This window comes from Crotalus tigris, unplaced genomic scaffold (assembly GCF_016545835.1).
Source record: "Crotalus tigris isolate CLP2741 ecotype Arizona unplaced genomic scaffold, ASM1654583v1 scf7180000018954.1357295, whole genome shotgun sequence".
Taxonomy (NCBI): domain Eukaryota; kingdom Metazoa; phylum Chordata; class Lepidosauria; order Squamata; family Viperidae; genus Crotalus; species Crotalus tigris.
Genome location: NW_024097293.1, coordinates 664,371 through 676,642, shown reverse-complemented (window position 1 = coordinate 676,642; position 12,272 = coordinate 664,371). Strand labels below are relative to the sequence as shown.

General features: G+C 42.7%; 1 protein-coding gene across 3 annotated transcripts in view; it reads left to right on the top strand.

Moving 5' to 3' along the window:
- LOC120314557 (very long-chain acyl-CoA synthetase-like) overlaps window positions 1-4,450 on the top strand; it is a 30,931-nt gene extending 26,481 nt beyond the window's left edge. For all 3 annotated transcript variants that reach the window (XM_039357794.1, XM_039357793.1, XM_039357792.1), the window contains 3 exons: window positions 805-902; window positions 2,555-2,685; window positions 3,569-4,450. In XM_039357794.1, coding sequence (XP_039213728.1) covers window positions 805-902; window positions 2,555-2,685; window positions 3,569-3,745 — 406 coding nt within the window. In that variant the 3' untranslated portion in view covers window positions 3,746-4,450. The remainder of the gene's footprint in view (window positions 1-804; window positions 903-2,554; window positions 2,686-3,568) is intronic.
- The last annotated feature ends 7,822 nt before the right edge of the window (window positions 4,451-12,272 follow it).

The following is a 12,272-nucleotide window of genomic DNA, read 5'->3' as shown; positions in this document are numbered from 1 at the left end:
TTGCTTGCATGTGATCTTAACTTGCTGATCTTATTTTCTAGTCTAACCTTCCATTTTTGTGGTGCACTGTTTGTTTGTTTTTCTTTTTTGTTGATTTTACATCCCAGGTATTCTGTTATAACTGCAGCTGTGCTGTACATTAGTTGGTTTGTTTCTTGCAGTGAATTGGTGCTTATACTTGCTATTGCAGTATTTGCATCTTTTAATGCTTGTGCTAGCTGTTTCTTTGGAACAAGCTTCAATGCAGGCAGCCTTATTCTGTTGTTTTTGTGCTGTTCTAGATGCTCAATTATTCTTTGTTTCAATTCTTTTATTTCTTTAGTTAGAGGGTTTTGTTCTTCCTGAGGAAGAGGTGCCTGGTTTCCAAATGAGAACAGTTGTATATTATTATTATTATTATTATTATTATTATTATTATTATTATTATTATTATTATTATTATTATTATTATTATGTGTGTAGGTATGTGTGCTAAACTAATGCAGAATTTTAGTGATGACTAAGCAGAAAGTTTCCAAAATCCAAACTTCAGTTGAATGTGGTCTCTGGACTTAGAAAGACACAGAAATATAACAGTTTGAACATTTCAAAGAGGGAAAGTAGCTCAGTAAGTAACTTGTGAAGCAGGAAGTCTCTAGTCTGAATCTGCTGTAAATCAGGGACAATATTGGGAAGCAACAGAGAAGGGCTTCATCTGAGGTTTGCAATCATGTTTTAGTAATAAATGAAGTTATTTTTTTTTGGCAAATTCAGTTATAAAAGTGGACAGGTGGTGGTAATAACTTCTTTTTCACTGTATTGTAGGTGGAAAGGAGAGAATGTGGCTACTACAGAAGTTGAGACAATCCTTGCTATGCTGGAATTTATTCAAGAAGTAAATGTATATGGAGTACCTGTGCCAGGTAGATCAAAATGTATTCTTTAAGAAATCTATTTTTAGTGGCTGTAAAAGAATAATGCCCAGAATCATAGCAGGCATTGGGTGACCTGTCAGTCACAATCCTTAGGGATGTTGCTCCCATTGCAAATGTTAAATAAGGTCTTATGTTCTTGAACCATAATAGGGAACTCAAATATTTGTGAAATGGTTCACACTTGCTAGTAAAAAGTGTAGTTTATTGAAAAATGCCATTCTAATGTATGTAGATAGTGCCGATTACTTAAAAACGGAAGCCAAGAATTAGAAGATGTTTTAATAATGTTTCAATAATTAACATAATATTTAGACAAATGATGTTTTTTTAACCACCTGAATAAGGCAGATTTTTGGGAGGGTGGTGGCAGTAGGATGGCTATAGAATAGGTTCCCTAGGCAGGGAGGAAACAAGTTTAAAGATAAAGGAGACTGTATGGATTTTAAGTTTTAGGAATGGTTACATGATTATTGAATATCTATGTTTCTGTGGGTGTGTATTTACATATACCAAGACCTTATAAGATTATCTAGTCTTTGTTCAAATTTTGATGTTTTGGTTCTTGTTTTTATTTTCAAAGGGAAACAGAAATAGAGGTTGCTAGGTTAAGCATTTGTTACCAACCTTCTTTTGTTGTTTCATATTTTACTATGATTCATAGTAGTTGCAGGAAAATAAACATTGCAGGGTTGTCTTTGGTAGCCAGATTTTAGAGAACATTTAAGAGGGCGGGATATGAGTTCTTTTTCAATCTGTTTTATTAAGATTAGATTTGGACTAAACGGTCAGTTCTGGAGAAGTCCTTTCTGTTGTGCCAAAGTTAATAAAGAAAACATTTGAATCATCTTTTTACATGGACAACTCAGTTAAATATTAATTTGTGGTTATTTAGTTATTGAAACATTGATGCTACATTGAACTGTATGCAGGATCAAATGGGCCATACTTACTGGATGATAGTTGTTATCCTGCACAGTTACGGTTTGTATTAGAACAGGTATATTAAATTTTAGAACATAAATATGGTTCAGAATGGAAAGGGAGGTCTTCTGAATGACAAACTGTCTCCCTTTCACTTTAAGTTCCTGCCTAGTTCCCACAAAATGGCCCAAAATCACACTGCCAAAATAAGTTATACTGGCAATCATATTTGCAGTGAAATTTCTGCTGTTTTCTGAGGTTTGGATGTTTTTAAGGGCAGGCATGTCTCCTAATTGCTCCTATTCATTCCTTTTTTTCTTTTTTTAAAAAAAGCCCAGCCCCTTTATTCAGTACTCTTGTAACTTTGAACGTCTGCTAAACAAATGATCATAATGTGAGGACTTTCTATAATACAGTGGAAGAAAGAATTAGCTTATTTTATAGCTATCCATTCTATCCATGCGGTTTTAGGTGCTTCCTTTATAGCTTGCACTATTTTACATCACACCAGGGTAAAGTCTTTGTGTAAGTATTTATTTCTTCTTTTTACAATGAATGGGCTCCTGTTGACTCTCCAAAGGGGGGATTCTGGAATTCACAGGAGAAAAACAATTGGAAGGCAAAGGGCTAAGTCAACTTCTTTTCTCTTGCTCTTCCTTCAGTGCAAACTTGTGTATTTCTATCCTGAAAAGGCATTTGGACATTCTGATATTTTCTAGGGCATGAAGGAAAGATTGGGATGGCAGCAATACGATTAAAGGAAGGGGAATCCTTTGATGGAAAGCAGTTATATGAACATACCAAGAATTACCTGCCAAACTATGCTATACCCCATTTTATTCGCATCCAGGTGAGACTCCTCTCTGTTCCCTTGTTGTTTTACTGATAAGTTGATATAATGTGAATAAACTTTGATAGGATTGATAACAATTAAAAACAGCACCCCCTGTTTGGATAGATAGAATTCATGAGTGAAACAAAATTTAGATCCTGCTATCGTCTTGATTGGATGTGGGTTGTCTTAATACAGTGTTTCTCAAACTTAGGATCTAGATGTGTGAACTTCAACTCCCAAAATTGCTGGATGGGGAATTCTGGGAGTCGAAGCCCACATAACTTAAATTTGTCAAGACCACGTGACACATTACTGTTTCCTCCAGTAGCCTCTTGTAACTTCCCAGCTTCTGCTGTCTAAGGTAACCTGTTCCTCTGCCTCATCATAAAGCTGGTCCTTCAAATTTGTTATCAAGGTGAGTGATGGGATTCAAGAACCTATCCCACTATTGCAGCAAAACATGCCTAACCGAGGCAAAGTATATATAATATGGCACAGTTTTAATCAAAGCAGCAGTTTTGTAAGAAGGATTTAAATTCTTCTATCATTTTTTAATCTAAATCAGTTTTCCAAGCTGCTGTTGGTCCCAAAGGGACAACAATATCAGTGCTTGTGTTGTACTTAAAGAGATTTTTTTTAAATAATGGTGATATGCTTGCTGCTTGCACTAGGAAAATGAACTTGTTCCATCTTATACAATATCTTTGATGTGCTATTTACCAGTCTGGTGCAAATGCAATTCTCCACTTCATCCACTCCATCCTCCACACCCACATCACTGCTGAGCACTCTGGAGAAAGTGCAGCGTGTACTTGAGAAAGAGGGCGTCTTCTGCCATGTTTGGTGTGCTTTAGGAGACCAGTGGAATGATGAGTTGATTTTCTCCTTTTCACCACAGGAGGCCTTAGAGATCACAGGGACTTTCAAGCAGCGCAAAAATCAGTTGGTGAAGGAAGAATTTGACCCTATCATCATCACAGAACCCCTATTTTTCTTGGACAATTCAGAAAAGAGCTTTGTGCCACTGACTCTGCAGATCTACCATTCCATCACAGAGAAGAAGCGGAAGCTCTGAAAAGAACTTCAAGAGATATCACATCATCATTTTTTGGTGGCATAGCAACCTAGGAATACAGCTTGGTATTTCTTGACTGTAGCCTAAGAGTGGAGCAATTATCCTGGATTAATTTTTTTTTATAATTTGCCAGCCTGGGACAGGTATCTTGCATATCAAACTTGAAGATATTTAGAAAAGTTAATTTTATTTTTATTCTTTTGCTTCCCCTATAAAGAGCCTTTCTGTGCTCGTGTGAGCTGTTTGCTCTGCAGTAGATGGAGCTAAATATGTGTATGCATTACAAGATGTATGAAACGGGCATCCTGTGTGGCAGGCATTGTGTTCCACTCAAGTGCTTCACTTTGCATAGCAAAACTTGTGCACTTTTCCTATGAAGGGTAACTGGAATAGCTGACTTCATCTTAAAGGAAGGTTCATACACTTTGGTACAAATACACAGATCTCCTGCACTTTGATATGATTTATTTCTCAAGTCAATTTTTAAAATTATTACAAAGAATAATCTCATGACAATTAAAAAAACCTGTTATCATTTAAATTCAGATAAACAGCTTCCAACCTCATAAAAATGTTTTGATTATTATCTCTTCTCTTTCTAGTTTATTGTATGTGGAGAAAATATAGAATATTCTTTTAGCTTACCTACGATAGAGAATGACTTAAGTAAGGCAATAGAATAAATAAAATTCCTGCATCTAGTAAGGCTTGTGTGCATTCATTCATGAAATCCAATTCAAAAGAGCAAGTTCAGTGTGGCCAGACAGAAGACAAGTGCTGGAAAGCATACTTGATTCTACAATAGTACCTGTAGCCATTCAGTTCATTGGGGGAAAATATTAATATTTACAGATTCCCAATCCTGTAGCCTCCAGATGTGGGACCTGTCAGGCCTAAAATCAAGAATAACACATAGTAATACTTCCAAACCAAGTTCTTTATTGTTTAGACACAGACAAATCTTGCCAGATTGAGCTCTCTAATATTTGCATCCACAGTATACTCTGTGAACTGTTAGGGAGGGGGTGTTTTCACCCTTTTTCTGTCACACACAATGTCTTCTCTAGGCTCAGTTGCCTCTTACTGCTCTGGAATACATTTCCTCCATCCTGAGGATCCATCTTCTCACTACATTCCATCACAGGACCAGAAGGCCATTGCTGAGAAATTTGGAACTTGAAATTTGGAAATATTGATCTAAAAAAAATAGTTATAAGTTCCATCAGCAATTTTACATCCTGATTATTTCCACTTTCCCATCTCTAGAAAACACTTAAGAATAGTGGTGTCATAATTTTAATTTCTACTAAAATGATTAAGAGTGTAAAGAATATGATTAGTTCAGTCACCTGCCCTGGAACTAGTGCAAGCACCAGAGAGTAAGAATCATCTTATCTTTACTCAGCACAAAAGGGAAATTAAGTATGCTACTAGTATCCTTGTCCTTTCCTATTGCTATGATGTGAAGCTATGACTGGAAAGATAATTTGTAAAAATCCAAGCCACTTGACTGCCATTCCTTTCCTGGTTGGGATGTCTGAAAGCAAAACGATAGGATAACAATATAGCAGCGGAAATAGGGAGACTAGGTAGTAGGCTGCATCATGAGTTTCCACAGTTGAGAAAAGACTGCACACAAGCTTTACAAAATCACTGCAGTACAGAGGAATCCTCTACCCTCTTCTGGGTTTAAATAAAGCACATCAGAGACTGACAAGACTCAGTTGTCAAAACTGTCTGATATCATGTGATTGCACAGATCCAGAGTTGATTCAAAACCAGTGGAAGCCATTGTATGTTTTGCTTCATGAAAGTGAATAGCAGAAGCCAATATTAATGAGCTGTAGAGGAATTTAAGGGGAAGGGCTGAGCAAAAAGAATTTTCAGCAGGTAGTTAGATAGCAACAAAGATGTTGCAAGACATGATGACATGGAATTTGGTGCATGGATTTAGAAATATGGATTAGTGTAAAACCTGGATAAATTAGGGTATATGTGTTAAGTCCTTCGTTCGCATGCGAATGATGAAGACACATGGCGATGCTGAACAAACACTTTATTCTTCTTTTACAACAACCAAGCAAAAACAAAAGGCATGCAGGCCTTTTTATATGGCCAGAAACCCAGACAATGTCAACCAACAGGAACAGAGTGTTTTCATGCCTTGCGCATGTGCACAAGGCTGGTGCCGCTCTGTCTGGTCCCGGGCAGCTTTTGGAATGTCTGGGACCAATGCAACGTCCCAGGCCTGCTTTTGCAGGGTCAGGACACAACAATATGTATAAGCAATATATTGAAAAACAATATATTTGAGAAGATAAAGACCATTAGAATAAATGTGCAAGATACAAGAGGGGTTATAATGGGCTGTGACAACTTTTGTTTGTAAGGAGGAACTTGGATGATGACCCACTACTTTGTGTAGTGCAGCACAAGCCATGGAAAAGTAAAACAATTACTTGATAAATAAGGACAGGACAAAATAGGAAAAATATTATTTTGAATTATTATGAAAGGATATGGAAATGATGAATTATGTTCTTACTAATGACTACAGACGTTGAATTAACCTGGTGATGCCTGTGACATTCATATGGTTTTATGATCTTATAATACCATTGGTTTTAATGAACTTTTAAAGCTGCATAACTCAGTTTATCTCCCTTTTCCATTACTTATTAACAATAGTGGCCTAGCAGTGGAATTGGGCCTCTTTATAACCTATGGTTGCCTGAAGTCCACAGTTTAGCTGGATTTGGCATCTAGCAATGCAAACTAATGCCAATACTAGTTTGAAAAACAACGTGTTCCTCTCCCCATAATCTTTCAACCTGTCCAGATTGGACTCTGGACAGGTCACATTCTATCATTCTGGACATTGGTTACATCTTCCAATTTTTTATCATCAGCAAATTTGATAAGCAGCTCATTAGTTTTGTTATTCCAATCATTAATAAAAAGATTGACTAATATTGGCCCAAAACCAAACCTGCAGGACATCTCTGCTTTCTGCTCTTTACCTACAGCTATTAATGCTGAATTTCTGAAGTTAATAATCAATTTCTTTGCTGAAACTGAGATAAAAAACCCCCAACATTCTCTGTATTTCTTTTGAAGAGAAGAGATATGACAACTATTTATCTGAAATAGTATACAGTTTCCTGCTTGAGCCAAAGATTGGACTAGAAGTCCTTCGAGGTCGCATCCAACTGTTGTTCTCCAGCATGATTGGATGGAGAATCGACGGATGGGTTGTCTTAATCTATCTGCTCCAATCAGACTAAGTCTGAATCGTAGTACTGCCCCTGCTGTGCCATTTGCACCCCAGTTTAGACTTAGTCTCTTTGCTCTAAGGACGCGTTTTTTTTCTTCAGCTCCTGGAGCAGAAGATTACAGTAATTATTCTTATTCCCTTTGATTTAGATTATTATATTTATATTATTTGATTTATATTATTATATTTTTACATTCTTCTGATCATCCTTGGAGATAAACCTTCTTCTTGTAAGACTGCCTGCCCAGCTGGGCTGACAGGCTCCGCACGTTCCTACGTGCCCTCTTTCTTCAATACCAATCCCCCAGAGCAGTGGTTCTCAACCTGTGGGTCAGGACCCCATTTGGGGTCGAATGACCATTTCACGGGGGTCACCAAACCATGCTGTCCGCCATTTTTTCCCTTTTCCCCAGCTGTCATACTCCCTCTTATGGGTGGCCACACCCACTTGGGGGTCACCACAACATGGGGAACTGTATTATGAGGTCACGGCATTAGAAAGGTTGAGAATCACTGCCCCAGAGCCTTTTCTCACCTTCCTCCAAAGTTTTTGAATTGCCGCTGAGACGATCCCCACCAGCCACCTGATTGTCGGAGGCTTCCGTTTGCAAAGGCAAGCCTCGCCGATCTCCGGGGAATCCGGAGGTGAGGGTAAGCTCAGCTGATCGTCGGGGATCCGCAAGTGGCGATGGACGTCGCACAGGCCTGGAGGGATCCTTTTAAGGACCCTCGGCCACACCAGGCATCAGAGAAAAGGGGGGATCCGCAAACGAAGCTTGGGACTCGCTCAGGCCTGGAGGCCTTGTTTAGAGACCTTGGCCTCTCCGTTCCATCAGAAGCATTGCGAGTTAATTGCTGCCTCTTCTAACATCACCACCGCCTAGCTGATCATCACAATCGCCTTCAGCCTGCAATAGGAGCCCAGGTGTTTCCTCGGAACGAGGGCTCGTTGCAATTGAGGCCTTAGGCCTCGTAGGCCTCTGCTAGGTAGCTCGCTACTTCTGAGGCTCCCCTAACGGAAATTTTGGCGTGCAGACAGTTGCGGCTACCATTTTGAGTCACTTGCGACCGCCATTTTGAATCAGCCACCGGTTTTAACTGCCTGCAGGAACATTCTAAACGACAGTTTTGGCGCGCGTGGAGCTGTGGCCGCCATTTTGACTAACTGCTGTGGCCTCCATTTGATTCAGCCACCATTGCTTGATTGTCTATGAACTTCCTGGCTGAATCGGGGAGGGCAAGCTCGTTCCGTAAGGATGCACTGCCTATCAATTGACCCCCACTGCCCCCCCTCACCTGGGCCTGACTATCATCTGACTGGGCTCCTTCAGTGAAATTACAACGCTGAGGGGGGGCGTTTTTCGCTAAAGTTGAGCCCTCAAAGAGCATTAAGCAACTTGCAAGTTCATCACCATGGCAGAAAAATCTTCCATTGAACCTGCCAAAAGGAAGCATGTTACAGAGGCAGGGGGGAGAAGTGTCTCAAAACGAGCCAAATCAAACAAGGAGACCATAAGTCAACATATATTGGAGGAGGAATCCACAGGTTGAGGTCAGTCTCCCCAGGCCAGACAGGCTCCAGCACAATAGGAAGGTCCATCTTTGAACCCCTTTCCTCACACTGTGCCTTGGCCCCAGGAGCCTGGTCTCCCCCCAGGGGAAATTCTCAATCTGAATTAGTCATCACAAGGGCAGTTCCAGGGACACAGGGGGCAACTGGTCAGGACACTGTTCCATTGGGACCTCAGGCTACCTTCACTCCCATTGCAGCGGGCTCCGCTCTCCCGAAGCTCAAGCATTGAGTCTTGAGCAGCTTCAGACCATGATACCCCAAGCCGTGGCTCAGTTCATGGCCTCTTCCACTACACAGCCACCCACAGCACTCCCACAGTCCCTACATCACTCCCAATCACCAGATCTTGTTGATGAAGTCTCATCTGACTCAGAATCAGCAGGGGCCGAACCATCAGGCCTGATCATGTCAGATGATGAAGGCATTTCTCCATCTGACCCTGATCCTCCTGTTGGTCTCTTTGACCATTCACTCTTCAACTGTCTATTGCTCAAGGCCTGCACGACTGCCAATCTTCCATAGGAACAGGAGACCCCACCTACAACATCATCCAAAGGGTCTAATCCCCTATATGCTGAACCGGTGGTCTCTCAAAATCATATTCCCTGCCCTCCATTTTTTCTTAACCTAGTTCAGAAACAATGGGACAATTTAGGATCTGTTTCAAATCCCAGAGCCATAGAAAAAATCTTGTTCAATGTGGCTCCTTCCCTGGCCTCCTTATTGGAAATTCCTCAGGTTGATGAACCTCTAAATTCACTCTTCCCCAATGCTAGCATTCCAGGGGATGTAAATGAGGCACTTAGGGTGGAGGATAAAAAAATTGAGGCTGCTTTACGTAGGTCCCATCTGGCACCAGCCTGGGCAACCAAGGCATCAACATCCATGGCCTTCTTTGCCAGGGCCTCAGTCCTTTGGCTTCGTGAGCTCCAGGATATGATTCCTCCAGACCAGATCAGAGCTCACCAAAATCTGGGTAAGTTGGTGGCTTCATCCCAGTATCTGGCTGACGCCTTTTTACACACGGCCAGATACACTGCCCGGGCCATCACTGCGGATATCTCAGCACGCTCCTGTGGCTCAGAAATTGGCGTGCAGACACCAAGGCCAAGTGGTGGACATCTTTTCTGTAAGGCCCTCGATCCTTACCTAGTAGAAGGTAAGGACAAATGCAAGACTCTTGTTAACACAGCAAGGAAAGGAGATAAGCGTTCAGGGGCCAGTCTATCACAGGGCAGTTACCGTAGGCAGCCCTTTCGGCCAGCTTCATCCTGGGACTGGGCCCAGACATCTCGCACTTCCTTCCAGAGACAATAGCGACAGCAGGATCGTTCGGTATACAGAAATCGACCACAGGCCCAGACCAAGCGGTCCTTTCGAGGTGTGGGGGGTCGGTCTTTTAAATGAAACAAGTAATCTCACAGACTCACCTCCCATAGGAGGCCGGCTGACCCTTTATTCCAACACCTGGGCAGCCACTACTACAGACTCATGGGTGTTAGACACCGTTACTCAAGGTCTGAGGCTGGAGTTTTGGTCCAGCCCACCTGACACGTTCCGCTCTTGCCCTATTCCCACGAGCAGGACTAGAGCAGCTCTCATGTCAGAGGCCATAGCTCATCTATTACAAATACAAGCAATTGAACCGGTACCACAAGACCAAGAAAGACGAGGGTTCTACTCAAACCTCTTCATCATTCCTAAGTCTTTGGGGGGCTGGAGAGCAATCTTAGACTTAAAGGGTCTAAACTTTTACCCAATGTATAGGAAGTTTAAGATGCAGTCGCTGCAATCAATCCTGGCCAGCATCAGACAAGGGGACTTCCTTACATCAATAGACCTGACTGAGGCTTATTTGCACATTCCTATTCTTCCTGACCACCGCAAATTCCTCAGATTTAACTATGTCCAACACCACTACCAGTACAGATCCTTACCATTTGGCCTCTCTTCAGCACCTAGAGTATTCACAAAGTACTGGCAGTGCTGGCAGCCCACCTTAGACAAATTCCAATTAGAATTCAATGCTACCTAGATGACATATTAATACAGTCATCATCATTCCAGAATGCTCAGTCAGACCTCACCCTAGCCATCAAGACCTTTCAGGAGCATGGGTTTTCTGTAAATTTCCAGAAAAGCCACACCATACCGACAACTCGGCTCCTCCATCTGGGCACCATTATAGACACAAACAATTGTACGGTCTACCTATCACAGGACCGACGGGACTCTATTCAGGCCCTTGTACGTCGAATCCGAAGGGACAAGGTAGTCACATTGGCTTTGTTATCACAGCTACTGGGAAAGATGGTGTCCTGCGTGCAAATTGTGCCATGGGCACGTCTCCATACCAGAGAATTACAGTGGCTTCTCCTTCCATTTCAGAGGCTTCACACCAGTGCATCCCACCAGACGGTCCGAGTTCCGCGATCGGCGTTGAATTCCCTTCGTTGGTGGGACTCCCCGGCACTGTCACAGGGAGCAGAATTCAAAGAACCAGACAGGATCACCCTCACCACGGATGCCAGCCTATTTGGGTGGGGGGCACACCTCCAGTCACACTAGGCTCAAGGTCGGTGGTACAAAAAGGATCTAAAGAACAATATAAACTGGCTGGAACTCAGAGCCATACATATGGCCCTAAAGAAATTCAGCAGCATAATACAGGATCGGCATGTCCTGGTTCTTACCGACAACATTACAGCCAAGGCCCATGTCAACAGACAGGGGGGAACAAGATCCAGGCCTCTCATGCAGGAGGCCAAATTGCTGGGGTCTTGGGCAGAATTGAATCTTGCTTCCATCAGGGCAGAACACATATCCGGAGTGACCAATCAACAGGCGGACTCACTGAGCAGAGCCACTGTGGACCATGCTGAATGGCAACTGGACCCAAAGTGTTCAGAGAGATCGTGGACAGGTTTGGTTCCCCAACCTTAGACCTTTTTGCCTCCCCAACCAACTCCCAACTCCCCAGATTCCTTTCCAGGTTCCCGTCTCCGTCAGCGGAAGGGACAGATGCGCTCCGCAGTCCCTGGCCCAGGGAACTGCTCTATGCCTTCCCTCCCTTACCGCTTCTTCCCACCACAATCTGGAAGCTTCTTCACGAATGAGCAGAGGTCCTCCTGGTTGCACCACATTGGCCGAGATGTCCATGGTTCACTGACCTGATGGAGCTCTCCGTCTCCCCTCCGTGGAGAATCCCAGCAGGTCGTATCTCCCTCATTCAGGGGGAACTACATCATCTGGACCCTCAGTGGCTCCAGTTAACCATTTGGCACTTGAGAGGCAGGCCTTAGGCCGAGACTCATATTCGTCAAGGGTCATAGCCATGATTCAGCAATCCAGACGACCCTCGACGAATAGAATATATGATGCCACCTGGAGGAGCTTCTGTAATTGGTGTTCAGATCACAAAATTGACCTCTTGGCTATCTCCGTGCCAATTATATTGGAGTCCCTGATGGATGGCCTGGACAAGGGGCTTTCCACAAGCACCATCCGTAGACAGGTAGCAGCACTTGCCACGGTAATTACTTGCGGCAATGATATTCCCCTGACACATCACCCCATGGTACGCACCTTTCAGAAGGGAGCTAACAATGCCAGGCCACCGACCGTACACCGATACCCCTCGTGGGATCTTCACCAAGTTTTACAGGCACTTATTTCTTCGC